General features: G+C 40.4%; 1 protein-coding gene across 5 annotated transcripts in view; it reads left to right on the plus strand.

The window, feature by feature from the left end:
- Window positions 1–21,783, plus strand: part of DOCK10 (dedicator of cytokinesis 10) — a 227,806-nt gene that overhangs the window by 126,081 nt on the left and 79,942 nt on the right. For all 5 annotated transcript variants that reach the window (XM_037139231.2, XM_053666155.1, XM_053666189.1 and 2 more), the window contains exons 4-8: window positions 6,439–6,521; window positions 14,665–14,737; window positions 15,009–15,131; window positions 15,390–15,524; window positions 21,297–21,480. In XM_037139231.2, coding sequence (XP_036995126.2) covers window positions 6,439–6,521; window positions 14,665–14,737; window positions 15,009–15,131; window positions 15,390–15,524; window positions 21,297–21,480 — 598 coding nt within the window. The remainder of the gene's footprint in view (window positions 1–6,438; window positions 6,522–14,664; window positions 14,738–15,008; window positions 15,132–15,389; window positions 15,525–21,296; window positions 21,481–21,783) is intronic.

Consider the following 21,783-nt stretch of genomic DNA (forward strand, 5'->3'; position numbering starts at 1 on the left):
TTCCTCTTGTGCGTACTTTTTAAAAGTAAATTTATAAGTAAAGCCACTTATATTTTGTGACTTCAGGAATTTAATGGAAAATCTGTTATTGTTCTCTATCTGACCTAGTCATTCATATGTATGCACACATACACACATATATACATGTGTGTAATGATTTTATTTCTGTCATGGCCAGAACAAAATGAGTCACCAAGTTTTCTTTATGCTAAATGTGCAACATGAAAGATAATAAACATACAAAGCTTGATTAAGGTAAATTCAAATGCACTATTTTTAGTGGCATTCGGATCAAATATACGTGGAAAACACTGATGAGGACAAAATGGTTTTGTGTTTCACATTAATGGCCCTGAAGAAATTCATTTTCTAGCCACCAAAATCCCTGGAATAATAATAGTCTTGTTCCTAAATATACAAGACTGTTCCGATTCTAAATTGGCTTCCTCTTCTCCACAATAAAAATGATCCTGTAATGTTTGGTAGCAAATGAATGAAAACACAGAAGTGCAAGTCAGAGACTCTGGAGGGCAAGGATAATAAAGAGCCCATTCTAGGTCTGAACCTGACGTTTCAGTTCCATTGAATTACAACCCAGGTTCTATGCCTTCTATGAAAGGAATGATTAGCTCATAATATTACCAGGGTTTTTGGTCCCACCCACTATTTGTGCCCTGACACATTACGTGTGAGATACAGCCAGGAAATTAGAGTGTAGAGCCCCAGGTCAGGCACAGGTGTGACTTATGTAAGTCTAATTTGACAATTTGTTCAACTGCCTCAATATAGCAAATTCTGAAAGATACAGACCAAATATTTTTATTTGTTTTCAATTTTGAACCAACAAAGAAAACAAATTAGGCTACTCTGTAATTCAAAGCAAAAAAATCATTTTAAACATTATTTTTCTTGTTGTTGGCATTGGAAATGACATTCCACTTTGTATTGTACTTGCATTATTTACATACGCACTAACACTATCTAATACTAAGTAATATTTTTTAAAAATCAAATCTAAATCTATTAAAAAACATTGTACCAAGACTTCTGAAACTGAGTTATATCTATGTTTACATCATTTTGCCCAAACTCATTATTTTTATTTCTTTCCCAAGAGTGCAGTGTAAGTTTTAAAAAATCATTTTAACCTATTTTTATACTGCAGGAACTCATTTTAAAGGAGTACATAGTATGATCCAATGACAGAAAAATGCAGTGCCTTTTGCCTTTTTCCCTGAAACATCCATGTACTCTGTGCCCACGTGCCCTGCTTTGCCGATGCCTCTCGTGTCTGAGCTGTTGGCCTCGTTAGCAGCGTCACCTTTCAATTCGAAGTGCCTCAGTGTGATCAATAAATTATTCAGCAACCCTATCAATACACAATTTGCCGAAATTCACCCCATTTCATATGCTACATTTTCAGCATTCATACAATAGCCACAGTTACTCCCTAAATTTTGTAAAGAATAGCATGGATATGAAGATTACCACAATCATTTTGCAAATGCAGAATTAATCCCTGTGGTGGCAAAGTGCCAAATGAACACCTATTGTGGTTGCATAAATCCTTCTGGCAAGAAAGTAGCCATGTAATTTAATAAACCTGTGTAGCTAAAAAGAAAAACAACTTTGCTTCTAAAAAGCCATTTATTACCTGCTTATTACTCTGCAGCCAGAATCTAATAATTAGGCCTTTTCAGAGATGGACTAATTACATTACCAAACCCACATTGCTCTCCGAGGTAGGTAACATGATTTGAATCGATTCTGATGATTCTCTACAAGGAGGAAGACAAATGGAAGATTTTCTTTATAGCATTCTGCTGCTCTTTACAGTTACTCAATCTTTTATAAAATATTTAGATTTTTAGAACTTCCACAGTGCCTTGTTAAGTAACTTCTAGAGGAAAAGGGATACAGAGGGTTCATTCATTTAACAAAAACACATTGAATATGCACTGTAAATAAATGCCATGCGGGAGTTATGTTCCCTGCTCTTTTGAAAGGTTCTGTCTACTTGGGTAAAAGCTGGAGGGTGATCTCAGTTACTTGGGTTCACTGTAGGAAGCTAGTACCCTCCTGCTTTTGGTTCACAGGCAAACAAACTAACAAGGACCAAGGGACTTCGCCTCTACAGATTCTGAGTCAGTGGATTCATGTGGGTCCCTGAAGCCTGCATTTTAATTAGCAACCTCAAGAAATTCATGAACATTGCAGTTGAGCAAACGCTATCCTGATGGCATATACACCTTGAACCGTGTTGACTTGGCTCAGCTTTTCTGTGCTGATGCATAGCATAGCAGAGGTGGCTGGTGTAAAGGCTGAACAAGCAAACCATACATGAATAACATGTGAACTGGGTCATTACTATTCGGAAAAATTAACTAGCTCAGCATACTTCACCTTCGAAGTAAACCGTGGGAGCCTCCATTTTCAAGGGATAAAAGGAGTTGGTATTCTTTTTAATGTTCAGTTACAGTTGTCCCCAGCCCACCCCACTATTACTCTCCCCTGCCCTACCCACCCCCACCTCTGAAACTAGAGTGGGATTAGTAGTTAGGATGGGGAAACTGGAGCTGTTGCCTTCTGGTAATAAGCAGAGTTGTAGCCTGTGACTTTGAATTTGCAACAGGTCATTTTGCAGCTTAGATTTTGGACAAAGAGGAGTTGTAGTCATAAATTAGAATAGTTCTTAATGATCTTCTTACAGAGACTGTGTGGGCTGGGACAAAGAATAGAGAATGATTTTCCATGCATAGCATTTCCAAAATGCCATAACTAAGTAAGAGAAACATTTATGTTTTTGTAAAATGCACTGGCTTTCTCAGAATCAGAGAAATCACATATTTAGAAGGATTCTTCAGGGTCATCTAGTCTAACCCTAATTCTCATCTACCCACCACCAGATACATGAAATATAGCATATAAATTCATAAAGGATTTGATTAAAACCATACTCTGATAATCTAAGCTAAGATATCTTTCCAGATTTATGCTTTTAAAAATCAAGAAAAGCAAGTTATTATTAACCATTGTGAATGTGAATTACAGACTGAGTCACACTCTGTAAAAACTTATATTTTTAAAGCAAGTACTTGTTAAGTACTTACCCTACACTAAATGCTTTGTATGAATCACATTATTTGATCCTATTGAAGTTGGTACTATTTAGACAGATTAAGAAATTTAGAGATATTGAGTTACTTAGTTGAGATCACACAACTAACACCAAAATTCCAAAGCAGATCTGTCTAATTCCAAAGCAAAAAACAGAAATGTCATAAAAACATCTGGAATAATGGTCTGGATGTGATTTTTTTAAAAAGTCTGCAATCATCAGACAGCTCATAAATAAGCTGAATGGACTTTTAGAGTCAGACAAATCTAGTTTGAAATCTTCTATGACATGTAGGATCTTGGGCAAAGATCTGAGCCTCTCTTTGCCCCTGTGACCTATGAGATGGGAATAATAAAATCTCACTGAGTGCTTATTAAGATTATATGTAAAACACCTGGGAGTAGAGTAGCTGCCAAGTCCTTGCCACTCTGGAACAAAAGAGGCAGTTCTTTAATATAGTACACTAATATAAGAAAGTACCAAATTCATTTTTGGTCATTGGAATCCAGGGTTAGAGCCCCTCAGATTCACTCCCCTAAGCCTGTGGCATATTGTGGCTATTGTGCGTGATATGCATGAGTATACATGTTTATCATGGCTACACACAGGTACACTATCCATAGCAAGAAAAGACGATGAGTATCAATGCAATGCATCATTGTTTCATCAAAACCTGCAGATCAGAAAGTGTAGAGATGGATATTAGGGGGCAGAAATTTCTAATCCATTCCAACATCCTAAAAATTCAATAGCTACTATATCTGAGAGTTAAATAAATAAATTGATTTGATTAAAATCATGTTGGAATTGAGTACTAATTCTAGAACAAGAAGGAGCAGCTCCTTGCTCTGGATGTACCTTCCATTTGCATTTTGCTTATGAAGAATATACATAGGTTTGGCAATTTTTTAATCAAGGATTTTTAAAATACTTTGAGCATTGTATCCTAAGAAAATAATCCAAAACAGGTAGGACTTGGGGAGGGATGGGGGGCTATACGAATGAAGAAACACTCTAAACTATTTTTTTTGACCATGGACAAATTTCAGGTAGCCACAAGGACCATCATCTTCTCTAAGTTTTTGTTCGAGTGCCAAACACAATACCCTGATCATTGAATTTAAATTGACCTCCTTTCCCCAACTCTATGCTTCCATCCTCCACTTTATTTTTCATGCCATCTGATAACACACTGCACGGTTTACTTATTTTTATATGTATTAATATCAACCATCTCTTCACAAAGGCAGAAATTTCAGGAGGGAATACATTTCAGTCTCTTGCTCACTGCTGGAGTCCCATTACTGAAAACAAACCCAGGAACACGGGAGGGGCTCAATAAGGTGTTTTTCAGTGAATGAATGAATGAATGGTCTCCAAAATTAGGAGACTGGATTAGTAAATTAGGGCACGATATTTTATTTTACTTTCAAGTGGTATTGAAGTTAGAAAGCAACTGTAGAAATCCCTAGAATATGCCTGTTAAATGAATAAAAAACTATTTAAATTCAAATATGTACTTAGAGGGGAACGAGATAACACTATGTACCAGAAAAAAGAAAAGACTGACAGGGAACGCAAAAAGGGAGTGGGTTTATGCTTTTTGTTTTCTATTTTAAAATATATTTTGTTTCCTTTGAGAACTGCAGCGAGGCATGGAGAAAGGAAAGTAAGTGAGAGTAGGTGAAAAAAAATTATAATCACGAATGTTCTGTCTCCAAGGCTGAGGATGCTATGGGCCTACATGCTCCTCGCCTGAATTCTCTGCATCTTTATATAAATGGAAGATGGAACATTTTAGCCAGGGAGTATATCAGGGCTCCATTTTCCTCTTATTTCCAGAAACATGTAATCTGCAGAATTGCCTCAGGAATTGGCAAGTTAGGAAAGTTAATATTAGCAAAATATTTAGTCTTGTTCACATTCCTGCCATCTAGTCATTACAGATCTCCTGAATTCCCTTTCCGTGTTTCCATATCTGTTTGTCTTACTGCCGTTTCATTTTTAAACTCTTCTTTTCTCCTGCAGTCTCTGCCATTATCCTCCCACTCCTGTCTTTGTCCCAGTCGTGCGTATTGTTTTGCCCTTGGTGCCTGGTTTGTGTGTGGGTGTTTTCCTGAACAAATACAGCCGTGGTGCTGAGGAAGCCCCAGGCCAGAGACATCCGGAGCAGCTGAGGCCTCCTAATCCTGCTCCCCTCTCCCTGCCTTTTCTGTGCCTCTTGAGCCAGGTGCCTGCACCCTGTGGTTCCCCGCTGACCTTGGTACACGCCCCCTGGGCTGTTCCCGGCCACTTTCTGTTTCTGCAAAGGCAGTGCCAGGGCTCTCTGGTCTGCAGCCCTTCTGCACCTTGAGAGATTGCTACCACAAAGAGAGATGCTGCCTGTTCCCTTCTTGGTCTCAAAGACAATCACAGATCTTTATTCTTCACATTGTGTTAAGTTTATTACTCCTTGTAGTTCCACTAATGCTAGAACACAAAGTATGTTCCTAATGCTAATAGTTTAATCCTGAGAATCATGTAATTTTGGAATCCAAAGGAATCATAAAAGCCACGAAGTGAAAGCCCTGTTACCAACCCACAGCTGTTGCTACCCACCCACAGTTGTTGCATTGTGGCTAAGTGCTAAGTGCATCGTAGGCGTTTGAGAAATATTTGCTGTCAATAAGTGTTGCAAAATCATTCATTATGGACCATAAGATAATTACTTTGTGCCATTAACCTATGTTTCTTAAAATTTTTTTCATCCTCCTTTATTCACATAATTCTATAAAATCCATGAACAATGATGGAGAAGGCTGGGCCTGGCTAGGTTGTCAGGGAAATGGAAAAACAGATGTCCATTTTTTATTCTATCAAGCAAGGTTGATATAAAGACAAAAAAGAAAGTTACTGGTGCAAAAACAAGAAGGAATGGTGGTGAAAGGGTGACTTGTAACTAATAACATCTTTCACTACTAAGAACTACTAAATAATGGAAGGGGTTGCCAAGGAAAGCTGAGAAATGATGGTGCTTGAGGTTAACAACATGCCCTTGGTGTGATTCAGACAGTAATCAAATTAGGCCTCTCTTGGTGGCGCAAAACAGAATAAATATGTTCAATGGTTCCTCCCCGAAGAGTCCGGAGAAGGCTAGGTTTTCACTGCACTAGAAAATGTGAAACGATTGTAATGAGCAAGTCCCTCACCTACCTTAACATCGCCAGCGTAGCTGCTTTAACGTGGCCCCGGAGGTCAGGAGAACGATAGTCATGGTGTCTCTGCTATGATGGCTGAATTTTTCAGTGGTAATTGTTTATTGTTGTTTTTCTTTCTTTAAGGCTTGTAAATTTTATAGTTCCCAGTGGTACGTGGTAAACTACAAATATGAACAATATTCTGGAGACATTCGACAGTTACCTCGGTAAGAAACTGTTATGAGTATAGCTCGGGTTTTCCCATATATAAAATACTGCTTTGTTGAAGTTCTGCCCTTGTTGATGAATGCATGTGTGTTAATCTAGTGTCAGGGGTATTTTACAACATTTAAAAATAAGAGTCAGGATGTAGTATTTTTATTTCACAATGTAATGTGTGTATAGTGACAAAATTGGGGGTGAGATATAAATATATTCTTGCTTAGATGTCGAACACAGTCCATAAAGTACCCTTGTACCATTCTTCTGTGAGCTGTCTTCTCGATAGCAGATACAGAGGATTAGAAAAGTTTGGTTTGGACCAAAATTTTTTTCTGACAGTATCTTGTAGAGAGTGTTCAGATTTGCCATTGAATCCATGTATCTCCATGCCGGGATATCAAAACTCACTAAAATAAACCACCTCTCCAGAAGTGGCATGTACTTAAGAAAAGCACATATCATCAGACTAAAATGATGCAAATAATCCAGAAAAAAACATATAAGATAATCAAAAGAGATGTTTTTATGAACCTTTTCCTCAAGTGAAATATTGAGAGGATACACATTGCATCCCACTTTTTAATGGACACATGGTTCAGATTTGGGTACCACTTTCCAAGATTTCCCAACCCACCACCCTGCAACCATCTTTCCAGACTCAGACCCTTGAACGTGCTGCTCTGAGCTTCTCAATGCAGAATTGGAAAAAAAGAGTTGTGCAATGGCTCTGAGAGGTGGCGTGTGAGCTCGGGTCTGAAGTCACAGTGGCTGCCGGCACTATGATTCTGGGAGAGGGTTCCCAGAGGGAACAGCATGGGCAGAGGTCCTGAGGTGGGAACAAGCATGGTCACCTGAGCAGACTGACAATCAGGGAGGCTGGAGCAGGAAAGAGAGTAGGTGACATGAAACTAAGGAATCTGAGGCAGGAGACCTGTGGGCCCTGGAAAGGAGCCTGGAGTTTACTCTTCAGCAACAAAAGCCAGTGGGAGCTGTAACGAGGAGTGTGACGGGATCCAGCTCACCTCTTTGCAAGATGACTTGGTCGACTCCCTGGAAAAAGGGATTGCAGGGCTGAGAATAGGAGAGAGAGGAAGACAGAGAGTCAGAAACAGAGAGAGTAGGGGGCATATTTCTATTGGAGTTGCATTACTGTGAAGAGCCAATGTTCCTGCAAAACAGCAGCTCTTTTTCAGTGAGCACCAACTTTTACCGAATCTCTGCACATTCCACTAGGTTCATATCACCCTTCGCAGACAGCCCTCGGCGACTTCATGTTGGGAGGGTCCCGTCACACACGAGACTGTCGTGAGCAGCTAAACTGCACTCGGAATGTCTGGACGTTAGCACACACATTTCATAGGCTCGGTTGAAAAGCAACGCATTTTTCTTTTCACATAAGACTTCCTCTTTCTCAAAATAGTTGGGAGAAGTGGTTACAATCTGGAAACTGTGTCCGAGCACTGGGAACCCTGCATGTGAAGTGAGAGTGTAGAAAGCAGCATTTAGCTGGCCTTTCAACTAAATGCCTCCCACTCTGTTGAGGTCTTGAAATTGAAATTTCTATTGGCTTTATCCCTAAACACTGTTTTTCTTTTCTTATATTCATGATGCCATAAAGATAGCTGTCAGAGGGAAATAGAGTTGGGGATTGGGTGGAAAAGGGGAAGGAATTAAGCAAAGAAAAAAACGCATGGAGACAGACACCAGAATGGTGATGACCAGAGAGAAAGTGGAGTGAGGGGAGGCAAAGCAGATATAATTGGAGATAGAAGGAGACTTGACATGAGGGAGGTGAGCATACAGTGCCATATACAAGTGATTTTTAACTGGTGTGCCACAAGAATTTTTAAAACATGCAATACCTGACCACATAGTCAAGGGCACTGACCCCTTTTCCCTTAGATCAGGGGTGTCAAACTCACTTTCACTGGGGGCCACATCAGCCTCATGGTTGCCTTCAAAGGTCTGAATGTAACTTTAGGACTGTGTAAGTGTAACTGCTCCTTAACTAGGGGCAAGGAGCTCGGTGCTGTCACCAGGTAGAAACAAGGTGCCAGGCCGGATAGAACAAGTTGGAGGGCCAGATTCGGGCCACGGGCCTTGTGTTTGCCACCTGTGCCTCAGATTGTCAAATTTAAAAAATGACAACAGGCAACACAACAGTAGATATACAATGTGAATGAATAAAAATCATACCTATTTTTTATCAGATTGGCAAAAATATATTTTGGGGTGTGCTGCAGAATTTTGGTAATAAATTTATGTATGCCGAGAAATGAAAAAGGTTGAAAATTGCTGCACTGTACAGATGATATAGAATTGTATACTCAAAACCTATATATATAATTGTATTAACCAATCTTACCCCAATAAACTCAATAAAAGTAAAAAATAATGAAGAAAAAAGAAATATATGAAAGATTTGTGGCATTTTTTTCTGTTAAAACAATGGAGAAAGCACCTCTAGTAGGTACAGGCTCTTATTGACTTGGAATTGTCATAGACCATAAGCAAAAAATTCTCATAAGAAGAAATGTGATAGTGACCAAAATATTGCTGAGAATTTTTTCTATTTTAACGAAAGGAAATGGAGGTAGATACCAAGAAGGGGAAGATTAAGACTGCCAGAAAATAAGAAACTAATGAACTATATATACAGCTCATTAGACTATAGAAACTAGGCTATTATCTTATACCATACACAAAAATTAACTTAGAATGAGTTAAGACTTGAATGCAAGATCTAAAACCATAAAACTCCTAGAAGAAAGCATAGGCAATGTTTTTTTTTCTTTGTGTTTGACACCAAAAGCACAGGCAACAAGAGCAAAAATAAACAAGTGGGACTATATCAAACTAAAAAGTTTCTGCACAGCAAAGAAAACTACCGACAAAATGAAAAAGGTAACCTTTGAATGGAAGAAAATATTTGCAAAGCATGTATCTGACAAGTGGTTAACAGCCAAAATATACAAAGAACTCATACAAATCAGCAGGAAAAAAATTCAACAACCAATCTAATAAAAACGAGGCAGAGGCTATGAATAGCCATTTCTACAAAGATGACATACAGGTGGCCAAGAGGTACATGAAAAGACACTCGACATCACCAATCAATAGGGAGAGTAAAATCAAAACCACGGTGACCTATCAGCTCACCCCTGTTAGAGTGGCCGTCATCAATCAAGAAGAAATAACAAGTGTTGGTGAGGATGTGGAGAAAAGGGAAGGTTTATACACTGTTGCTGGGAATGTCAATTGGTGCCGTGACTATAGAAACAAGTATGGAGGTTCCTCAAAAAATTAAGAATAGAACTACCATATCAGCCAGCATTTTCACTTCTGGGTATTTACCCAAAGAAAACAAAAACACCAATTTGAAAAAGTATATACACCCTATGTTCACTGCAGCAATATTTACAATAGCCAAGATATAAAAACAATCTAACTTCTGATGGGTGAAATACTGTTCCTTCATCATAAATATAAAGAAAAAGAGTGAAATCTTGCCATTTGCAACAACAGGATGGCTCTCAAGGGCATCATGCTAAGTGAAGTAAGTCCAAGAAAGACAAATACCACATGATCTCACTTATGTGTAGAATTTAAACACAAACAGGCAAAGTAAGTTCATTGATACAGAGAACATACTGATGGTTCTCAGAGGCAAAGTGGGTGAAGAGGATCAATAGGCATAAACTTTCAGTTATAAAATAAATGTCATGGGGATGTAACATACAGTATGGCAACTATGGCTGATAACACAGTATGGCATGTCTGAAAGTGACTAAGAGAGTAGACCTTAAAAATCCTCATCAAAAGGAAAAAAATCACAGCTATGAATGGTGATAGATGTTAACTAGACTTACTGTGGAGAGCATTTTGCAGTATATGCAAATGTAGAATCATTGTGTCGTACACCTAAAACTAATATATTATCTGTCAATTATACCTCAATTTAGAAAATACATATGAAACAAAAAATATGTATGATGCCACTGAGCTCATTAATCCATGGTGTAAAATATGAAGATATATGACATATTTAAATGTCTTACTACAGCTGGTTTGATATAAAGAAGAAAATTTTATAGAATGGATTTTGTGACTGAAGACCAAATAAAATGTAACCAGTTTGAGTGGGTTGCACTAGAACAGAATTTCTTTTAAATAAAAGCACATTTGCCAAGTGTCGGCAGTGAGCCAGAATGTGCTAGATGCCTTGTGTATAGCATCTCACTTAGTACACGTAATCCCACAGAGTGGTGACTGTCATCCCTATTGCGGAAAGTGAACTCGGGCCTGAGAGGGTCAGCAACTTGCCCCTGGCTTCACGACTCTAACTGATGGGACACTCAGGCATCCCCACACCCCTTACATGAGTGAGGGAAGTAATTTGTGTGTAGAAATGAGAAATGAGACCATCTAGAAATGGTAACTAACTTGGGTTTGAACACCAGAGAGTAAGGTCCCTATTGAGGCCCGTTATTTCCCAGAACCCCAAGGACTCAGAGACCCCACAGTGCTGCTGGGGGAAGAATGTTAAACTCAGTGGCTGAGGTGCGTGCATGTTAATGACCTGTAAAAGGGTGAACGGTCATTGCCCAGTGAGCCTGCTGATGTGAGACTGAGTGGGGATACAGGCCCCTTGAAGGTGAGGAGGCTGTGCCCTGTGGGCCAGAGGGAATACAGCTGACTGCAAAAGAAGAGTCCTTTGTAGCCCCCAGGGCTCAGGGATGGTCCGAATACTGTCTGCCATCTAGAGCCTTTTCTTGCATGGCTGACCTCATCTCCTGATGCTCTCTCCCCCTGACTGTGCTCCAGCCCCCAGCCTTCTGCTCCTGGACATTCCAACCTAGTTCCTCCCCAGGACTGGTACTGTTGCCATTCACCGCACCCAAAATGATCTTCCCCCAGATTGTCACACAGCCAGCTTCTTCTGACTCTCAGGTTATATGGCCATCCATGACCACCTTTTCTGAATCTGGACTCTGCTACCCCACCTGAATCATACTTCTTCTCCTCCCTTCTTTAATTTTCTTCACAACTATTTTCACCCAGGGAAATCATCTTGTGTGTCTACGCCTAACTATCTATTCTCTACTTCCTTAGAATGCTAGTGCCCTCAGTTTGGGGATTTATTTTCTTGTGTATGAGTGGTGTTATTGAGGGTCTTCTGTGTAATAGGCACTATCTGGGCACTCAATCATTCCGTGGAAAGAAGAATGAACTCCAAGAATTAAGACAGCGCTTAACTTCCATTGAATTTGATCCAGCAAACTCACAATTAAGAAAAGCCAGCAATGAGAGGACCACCGCCAAGAGGGAGGCATAGGTGGAGATGACATGCTTTCTCACACAACCCAGTTTAGAGACAACAAAATATTAGCAACAGAAAACACAGCCAGAACACAGAAAATTGAACTTTTTGGAAGTCTGATAACAACAAATTCTTCAGCCTGACCAGTAAGAGGGGCGAAGCCAGCAGCTGGTGGAGCGGGGTTGCACAGGAAAACTCAGTCAGACAGGCTCAGGCTCACAGATCCCAGGCGTGGGGTTGCAATGGGCAGACCCAGTGAGCGACCCAGTGAGCAACCCAGTGAGTGACCCATGGACCCAGCGAGGGTGCAGGGCAGTGGGTTGTCTGTGGTCGTGTGCAGATAGACCAGCGGGGGAGTGGGCAGTGAGATGGGACTGAGCAGGCCCCAGCGGTGAGAGGCAGCAGATGGGGTCGCCATTTCCCTGCTCTGACCCCGCCCCCACATACAGCATCACAAACCAGCGACCTGGGTGGCCCCGCCCTGGTGAACACCTAAGGCTCCACTTCTCTACTTAATGGGTGCGAACAGACCAAAAATGGCTCAAGAAGATCTCAAAGCCCCAGAGCCCATAAATCTAAGTGATGAAGAAATAGCAAAACTTTCAGATGCACAGTTCAAAACACTGGTGATCAGGATCCTCACAGAACTGGTTGATTATAGCCACAAATTAGAGGAACATATGAAGGCTAAACTAATTGACATGAAGGGAATTGCACAGGAAACCAATAGTGATGAAAAGGAAACTGGGACTCAAATCAAGGGAGTGAACCAGAAGGAAGGAAAAAAATGACGAACCGGAAAAAAATGAAGAAACAAGAATTTAAAAAAATGAGGAGAGACTTAGGAACTTCCAGGACATCTGTAAAAGCTCCAACATCTGAATTATAGGGGTATCAGAAGGGGGAAAGGAACAGCCACCAGTGGAAAACTTATTTGAACAAATAACAGAGGAGAATTTCCCCAATCTGGCAAAGGAAATAGACTTCCAGGAAATCCAGGAGGCTCAGAGAGTCCCAAAGAAGTTGGACCCAAGAAGAAACACACCAAGGCACATCATAATTACATTAGTCAAGATTGAAATGAAGGAGAGAATCCTAGAAGCAGCAAGAGATAAGGGGACAGTCACCTACAAAGGAGTTCCCATCAGACTGTCAGCAGATTTCTCAAAATAGACCTTACAGGCAAGAAGGTGCTGGAAAGAAGTATTCCAAGTCATGAAATCCAAAGACCTACAACCAAGATTATGCTATCCAGCAAAACTTTCATTTAGAATGGAAGGACAGATAAAGTGCTTCTCAGATAAAGATCAAATTCAAGGAGCTCATCATCACCAAGCCCTTATTATATGAAATGTTAAAGGGACTTATCTAAGAAAAAGAAAATAAAAAAATATAAACAGTGAAAGAACAGCAAACTCACAGTTATCAACAACCACACCTAAAACAAAAGCTAACTAAGAGGACAGGTAGATCAGGAGCAGAACCATAGAAATGAAGATCACATGGAGGGTTAGCAACAGGGGAGTGGGCAGAGGAGAAGGGGGGAGAAGGTACAGAAAATAAGTAGCATAGACGGTAGGTAGAAAATAGACAGGAGGGAGGGCAAGAATAGTAGGGGAAATATAAAATCTAAAGAACTTGAGATACATGGTCATAAACTAAAGGGGGGGAATGGTGGGAGAGGGGTGTGCAGGGTGGAGGGGAATGAAGGTGGGAAATAGAACAACTGTAATGGCATAATTAATAAAATATACTTTTTAAAAGCCATAATCAATAAAATAAAAAAAAGAAAATCTCCTGTTTACATCTTTGCTGAGAAAAAAAAAGCCAGCAATGAAAAGGCATGGCCCCATTCATTCACCCCCCACCCCCATGGCATGATCTCAACTGACACTCAGTGGCCTGCACTTTTTTATGAGTATTAGGTCAGCAAGAACATGGTTAGGGACTGGTGGAGTCGGCCAAGGGTTGCTCTCCAGAATACCTTCAGCACAGGAGACTATTTGCGATGGGAATACTGAATGTGCCCCTGGGCTTTTTGCTCCCAATAGTCAGATTCTGAGGTTGCTTGTACACAATATACATGATCTTTTAAAAAACATGCCCTGCAAATTCTTCGTGTAAAAATTTCTGGCTAGATGTCAAGGAATGCCTGATGTGGTATTGTCCAGTTTCTATTCAACTATGAGGTATGAGACCAGCTCAGGACTAAGAAAGTTTATTTGTCTTATTCACCATTTATAGAGCCAGGGGTACTCTCTCGCTCCTCTGTGGTGATCGGTGATGCTGACATAGAGGTGTTTCTGTGCTACCTTGGAAAAGCACAAAGCGAACACAATTGCCCATGAGTCACATTGATGCAGACTTTAGGGGAAACCACAGTCAGGAAAGCAGCGCAGCCTAGTGGCCAGAGCACAGACTTGTTTTTGCAACAGGGTTCTTCCATTGACCACCCTGTGCCCTTGGGCATATCATGTAAAGGTGAAACAGGAAGGTAATGAAAATCACTACTTCAAATTGCACTTCAACATGTGGAAGAGGGAAAATATAAACCACCAAGTCTAAAAATGGTTCTGCTCTCCTTCATCTCATTCAATGTGTAAATCTGTATAAATAGTAACCCCGTGGGTTAAAATAGGGATGTATTTACTGGAATAAGATGTCAGAATGCAGGGGAAGGTCAGTGCCTCCAAAGCAAATGGGGCCTTCCCAAGATTACATTATTTTATTTAAAAATATGATAATTGTTACCCAGGGCACAGCTGCAAGTGAAAGCCACATCTAAATGGCAAATCAGAACCTTTTTCTTTTGTTTGTTTTAATATCAGAGCAGAATACAAACCAGAGAAACTTCCTTCACATTCCTTTGAGGTTGACCATGAAGACGCTGACAAGGATGAAGTAAGTAAACCATTGAAAGTGAAATGCTAAAAACACGAGGATAATGAGTCCCTGTCTCTCACTCCAGTGTTTCCCATTCTGAACAGTTTTTCATCAAGCTGCAGTCACTGTCTGTGTGAGGGCTTTTAGTCAAAATGAGTCACGTTTGTTTTGAAACTGAACATGATTATTTGAGATGAGTCCAGAGAAAAAAGGGAGCTCGTTTTTAAGTGCTGTGAAGATGTGGGATTCACAAAGATTGCAGCCCTGCTAAATGATGCCTTTTGTACAGGATACCACCTCCCACTCGTCTTCCAAGGGCGGTGGGGGAGCGGGAGGCACTGGAGTGTTCAAGTCTGGCTGGCTCTACAAGGGGAATTTCAACAGCACCGTGAACAATACCATCACTGTTCGGGTAAGGGGACCTCGGGTCGCATCTTGGTTGCTATCACCGTTCTTGACACCCCCTTCTTTGGTCAGAGCACAGAGGAGAGCCATTTGCATTGAGTTCGTGCTCTGTGTCATATTTTATTTATGGGAAAGGAGTGTGCTCTTCCCTCAAACAGTGCCCTACAGAAATCACACTCCTGGAGGAGTTCAAAAACATGCTCGTTCCTGTGGATAGTAGCACGCTGCAACCTGAACTGCCTCCCGTGTCTTTTCCTTTCTCTAGTCATTCAAAAAGCGCTACTTCCAGCTGACTCAGCTGCCCGATAGCTCCTACATCATGAATTTTTACAAAGATGAAAAAATATCCAAAGAACCCAAAGGCTGCATCTTTCTGGATTCCTGTACAGGTGTGCTGCAGGTGAGTAGGAGTTCCTTTTCACTCTCATTTTTGTTGTTTTTTTTTTTATCAAAGAGTATATTTATCCAGTAGTCTGTTATTTATTCCAGAAATATTTATGGAGTACCTGAAGTGAGCCAAGAATTATTCTAACCCCTAGGGGTTCAGTGGAGAACTAGGAAACCTTGATCCTTGCTTTCACAAAACCTACTTTCAGTAAAGGAAGAAAAACAGAGAGTAGGCAAAGAAAGAAATAAACAGAACAGAATTAGTTGGTGAAATCTGAAATAAAGAAAATAAACAGAGTTGCTGAAGGAACAAATGGTGAGAGTGGAAAAGGATATTAATTCTCCAGAAGTGACAGGGGGAAAAGCGTATTTAAAGAGAAAGTATTTGATCCAGAGACTAAAGAATGAGCAGGGACAGCAAGTGCAAAGGTCCTGAGGCAGTAGCAAGTCTGATATATTCAAGGGGAAAATGACCACTCATGTGTCTGTGGTATGGAGAACCACTGAACTAAAGAATTCAATAAAATAACAAGTAAATCATATAGCTCAAAGAACACACTTCATAAATATTATCTTTATTATTAGGTATGAGTTAGTACATTCATAAGGTGCATATACATCCACTTACTTCTAACAGAAGGTTTCCTTCAAAGACAGGGATTACATTGATTTCCAAGAGATTAGTTTCAGAAACAAACACAGTGCCTTTAATAAACAATGCTGTTCGGCAGCCTCTTGGTCCGCAAACCATGGTCCTTAGTTTCAATTGGATGGACCGCTGTGGCAAAGGGCAGCGGATTAATTCCATAGGCTGCATTTGGACACCTTACTTTCAAGACATTCATTCTTTCTACCCTGATGAAGCAGCTATCCTTACTCCCACTACATAAAAATTGAAGACATCAAGTGTTTTACCATTTTACCTCAAATTTCGTCTTAAGATACCAACTATTGAGAGGTTGAGGACTCTGTTTCTAGTCGCAGGCCACAAGGAGCAGCTCCTTCTTCCCATGGGCACTCACAGAGCTCGCTACATAGCCGTGATTGCACCTCGGATCAATACCACAGACACCTGACAATATGAATGCAAAATGATGTTCATTCTAGTCGCTTAGTTCTAGCCTATTCCTGGATGGAATAATCTGTAATAATCTAGAATATCCCTGGATTGAATTTGTCTGTTGAAATCTAGAATTCCTCCAGAAATAATGCTGAACTTTTAAAGGAAAAAATTTATTGGGTTGCTGAGCACTCTACTAAAAGTGAAAAATCATTGCATGTAAACTCTAAACGCAGTTGGTAACTTTCTCTATGGAAAAAGCAATAAGGATTTAATGGAGGGTGGAGATAGTTTTTATTGCTGGTTAAAAGGAGTCTGTCTGGCTTTAGAAATATTTCTTTAGCAACAGGTTAAAGATCAATAGCTACATTTTGTAGGCATTGACTGAAAATCTTATTTTCTTTTCCTTTTGAACTTCTAAGCTCGCTCTAGCAAATGAGCCACCATCTTTGATGAAGTATCATTGCAGCCCTTGTTATACATGAAGTTTGCAGAGCTACAAATAATATGTAATTTCTTCTCTCAAACATCCTGTAATTCTGTGTTGTTCACTCACCTTAGCTATCTAATCTGACCTTCCATGGTAGGAACCTCTCACAGGGTTATTCATTCTCTGATTAAGCAGCACCTTGGAAAGAGAGTGTCTTCCAGGGGCACAGGTCAGTGTTGAAATTCTGGTTTTACATTTACTGTCTGAGGGCTTTGGAGTAAGTGACTTAAAGCCTCTAATCTTGGGCTCCTCACCTGCAAAGCTAGAATGAGCAGGCTAGCATATGAAAAGGGTCTGGGAGATGGTGTGTACTCAGCCTTTCCACTAGTTACAAAGGTCACAACTTCTGAAGATAGACTTTCCATTGTGGAAAAGCCTTTCTAGAAAATCTTAATCTACCTTCCTGAAATGTCTTCCCAGGTGTGCTCATTTGTTCACTCAATATGTGTGTAGTGCTATGACGCCAGAATTCTCTGCTGAAGTCGTAACCAGGGAGGGATGCAGGCTCCTATCTATTACACAGTGCCTACGAGCTATGATGGAGGTATAAATAGTACTCTCTATGGAATGTTCTAGTTGCACAGAACACCAATGACCTCTTTTGGGTCAGCAGGAGTGCTGCGCAGAAAGCGTGGGCCTGTGGGTAGGGTCCCCAAAGTAGATATTGCACGTTAAAACATAACTAAATAATCCTGCTTCATTTTCCCATAAATAGTCACTCAAATATTTTAGAACACTTATTGTATCTTTTAAAGAGTTCAGCTCTCTATCCCTTCATTTATATTCCTCTTTGTCAAGAACTTGTTACCTTTTTAGAAGGAGGGACTTCCAGCGTAAGATAACTTTGGGCAACTAGGTATCTGGGTGTCTTGTCACCTGATATCTAGGTCCCAGTTCTTAACATATTCACTTATAACTCTCTAACTTACCAGCTGTTGCATCTGGAAGGAATATTCTGAATGAGGTAGTACAAGTTAGTCATTGCTACAGCAAGCCCTCCGGCACAAAGTGTGCCTAAAGATGAAATCCGGCACCCAAAAGCACAGAGCAAATGACTAATAGGATGAGTCAGACCTATTTTGTCAAGAATCATTGTCAGTTTTCCTTGAATAAAAGAGCAAAGAGGAACAAAGACTTTGGCTCAGAGAGCGCTGCCTACTCTCTGGCATCTTTAGAGCGTTTAGGCTCAGACTCTTTAGTGAGCAAACGGTTCAAGCCTACTCGGTATCATTGTGTTTTCCTAAAAATAACCCTTAGAATTCTTAGAAATACCTTTCAAGGGTTACCTCAAGTAGAGAGAAACTCTTACCCAAGTTTCCTGGACCATGGTAAAATAAAGACTCACAGTAGTTTTCCACTTCTTGGTAATACCATCGAACAGTATTAGATCTGTTTCACAGCCCTGCACCCCCCATTCTGGAGCAGAACTTTCAGATGTTGCTTTTTCAGCTTTGATCTGGGACTAAGGGTTAGTTAGGCCTGTTATCCTACTTTGTTTTGTCAGTCTTCTCATTTATTCAGTCATTTACTGGTCCATCCAGCTATCCATCCATCCATCCACCCACCTACTCCAGGTCCTGCCACTGTGAAGAGAATGAATAGCCCAGAAATCCCATCTGCCTAGGGTACACACTTCAACAGTGATAATGACTGGTGTCACTTTTACAGGCTTAAATGGGGATTGGTGCTCCTAATTCTTACAGAACCATGTAGCTGGGCTGTGGTGAGCTGGAGTGAACAGAGTGGTTGCTGTGGACACAAAGAACACTGATATCAGGGAAACAGAAAATTGGGGGACTGGAAAGAATATGATTCTTTTTGATTACCATTGTAATGAGTTAACCATTGTATTTCAAGATTATTAAAATGTCCCATTGATTTTCTATTCCTTTCCCTTCTGATGTGCTAGTTTATACATCACTATTTTTCAGATAGAAAACCTCGTAGGCATCTTACTCTCCCCCAACACAAGCTTCTCTACATTTCAGGTAGCTCCATTTCACTCCAAATAGAAAAAGGTAATTTGCTTTGTGAGCCATTGTCTGTAGAATCTTTATTTTATTTATGAATACCTCTTTGTGAGAAACAAGGGCTTATTATAATTCACTCAAATTATTTAAAATATTTTAATAATATGTTGAAGTTGGAAAATATATTCAACTTCCTTGACATACTGAATGCAATCTAGAAAAACAAGATTTTTGTATTTCTTTCTTTTTCTCTAAAATTGCATTAGTCACTTTGCATTGGAAAGCAGGTTGCAGCTCAATGCACTTCTAGTTTCAGCCTTTGCACGGCTGTGCCTCCCCCAAACCGCCCCCCCCAAGTGCACACGAGTTATAGCATGGAATGAGTGAAGAATACTTGCTATTATTCTCCAGTAGTTAACAAGATCCTAGCCAAAGTGAGGCCCTGTACTATGGGCATTTCTAGTTCTTTCCTTCCTGCCTCTTTTTCTTCCTATGTGTTTTTTTTTTGGGGGGGGGGGGTAGAAATCAGTTTCTCTTTCTTGTACTTGCTATCAGCCAGCTTGCTGATGTCTTGAGGCTCTCTGCATCTGTGAGGCCACAGGTGGCTCACTGGAGCGCCTCTGGCTGAAGCCCAGGAAGCCTTGTGAGGGTGCGTGGAGGGAGTCTGCCCACTCCTCCTGAGGAGACCATGGCTTCTGAGAATGTGCATTCTTAGAGAAGCTGCCTTGGTGCTTGCTTTGCACACAGAAAAGTGTGGGGCCACTGCTTTTCAGGTGACATCTCACTCTGTTGACATCGCAGCCAAAATGATTTTTCAAACTGTGGTTCTGGCCTTTTACTAGTCAAAGACATCCTGTTCTGTGCTCTATTCTCAACAGCTATATTCTCATACTACAATAACAATTCTGTTCTCAAAAAGAATTTTTAATACCTTGATTGCACACCTCTTTTTCAATATTTTCACAGAAAATTTAAGTACATTTATCTTTCAATTTCACATTTGTGTGATTAGTTGGTCAACACCTGTCTGCCCTCTTCTGCCAGGACAGAGACTGTACCTATTTTTGCCTGGCATAAAATATAAACCCAATAGGCACCTCTTTATGAGTGGATGTTATCACTGCACAGAGCACCAGAGATAGCCAGGCCACTTCTGCTATTATCAGGCTTATGGACTAATAAAAGAGCCAACCTGTGAGTGATTCATTACAAGGCAAGGAAATAATAATACTTGATAATATTACAGAAGTATAGACAGGCGCAAAGAGCTTGTGCTTGAAGAAGTCTAGAAAGTGGCATTTGAGCTGTGATGTGTTACAGTGAGAATCACAAGTAGCTTTTTTAGCTCATTCTTCTTTCTCCTTTAATTTCCAAATTTTACTTTTACTTGAGGCCCCACTGTCTATTCTCGGCACTTAGAGAATTTATTATCTCCCAAGCCAGGGTACCCCATTTGGGTACATGATTGTGCCAGGGATGTAGCAAGAAAAGAGAATGGCATTCACTGAGCATCTCTTTGTACCTGGGTCATCTCGGTGGGTATTAAAATCTAAAGAGGATGTTTTCCTTCTCTGTCCCTTGCTACCCAAGTAATCCCTAGCACATTTATCTCCCCAAGTTTCAATGTCATCATATGTGAAATGGAATAATATGATTTGTCTCATAAGGTTGTTGGGAGATTTAAATAAAATGATGACCGTACAATGCTCAGCACAGCCCTGGTATACAGATGGCAAGTGTTTAGTAAGTGTTGTATTTGTAGTTGTAATCATGCTGCTGTGGAAGTTGAAAGGAACTTGTCATTTTGGGACAGTCTCTGAAGGCATGGTCAAGAAGATATTAAAAATTACTTATTCTTGCTACAACTCTATTCTCAAAAAAATTTGAGAATAACAACTCTATTCTCAAAATTTTTTAAATTCTTTAGTATTTAACCACCCTCTCACATAATAGTTAACATTCTCATCTTCTAGTTCTCCTATTTGTATTTTACTTATACAAAGTCATCTTAAGTATGTAGGGTTTGCTTTATTACAGTGTGGGGGCTCTAAAGACTTTTGCAACAGTGTAAGAGTTGAATACCTGTATAAGAATTACAAAATGACTCATAACCATCTAAATCTGTGTCCTGTTTTGGGAGATTTCTTTATGTTACCTACTTGTATGGGAAAAGCTTTAGAACTACCAGAACCCCACAAAATATGTCTCTTACTCTATAAGACTTACTTATTTGATGGGGTTTTTTTCTTTCTTTTCGAACCAAAGAATAACAGACTAAGAAAATATGCCTTTGAATTGAAAATGAACGACCTGACCTACTTCGTGCTGGCTGCCGAAACGGAGTCTGACATGGACGAATGGATCCACACCCTCAACCGCATTCTGCAGATCAGCCCCGAGGGACCCCTCCAGGGCCGGCGCAGCACGGAGCTCACTGATCTGGGGCTGGGTGAGGGCTCCTGTACCCATCTCCCTTCCTTTACCAAGTGTGCCATGTGCGTGTGGTTCCCGTAAGTTCCTGGAAGCTGTGTTGCCTGCCAGGATTCACCCCTGAGCTAATTGCTCCAGGAAATCACCCTGAGCCTTTCCTTTTACTAAGTGGTGCCACCACACACATGTAGGTACAATTTTGAGTTGCCTGACATGAAATTGAGGTTGACACCCAGGAAGTGATTTTGGGAATCATTTGTCAGCAGTATCAAAAATGTACCCAGGTCTGATGGGATGTAACCATAGAGGGGATATTTTGTGT

The sequence above is a fragment of the Artibeus jamaicensis genome, unplaced genomic scaffold, assembly GCF_021234435.1.
Source record: "Artibeus jamaicensis isolate MK-2021 breed Jamaican fruit bat unplaced genomic scaffold, CSHL_Jam_final contig_1015, whole genome shotgun sequence".
Lineage (NCBI taxonomy): Eukaryota > Metazoa > Chordata > Mammalia > Chiroptera > Phyllostomidae > Artibeus > Artibeus jamaicensis.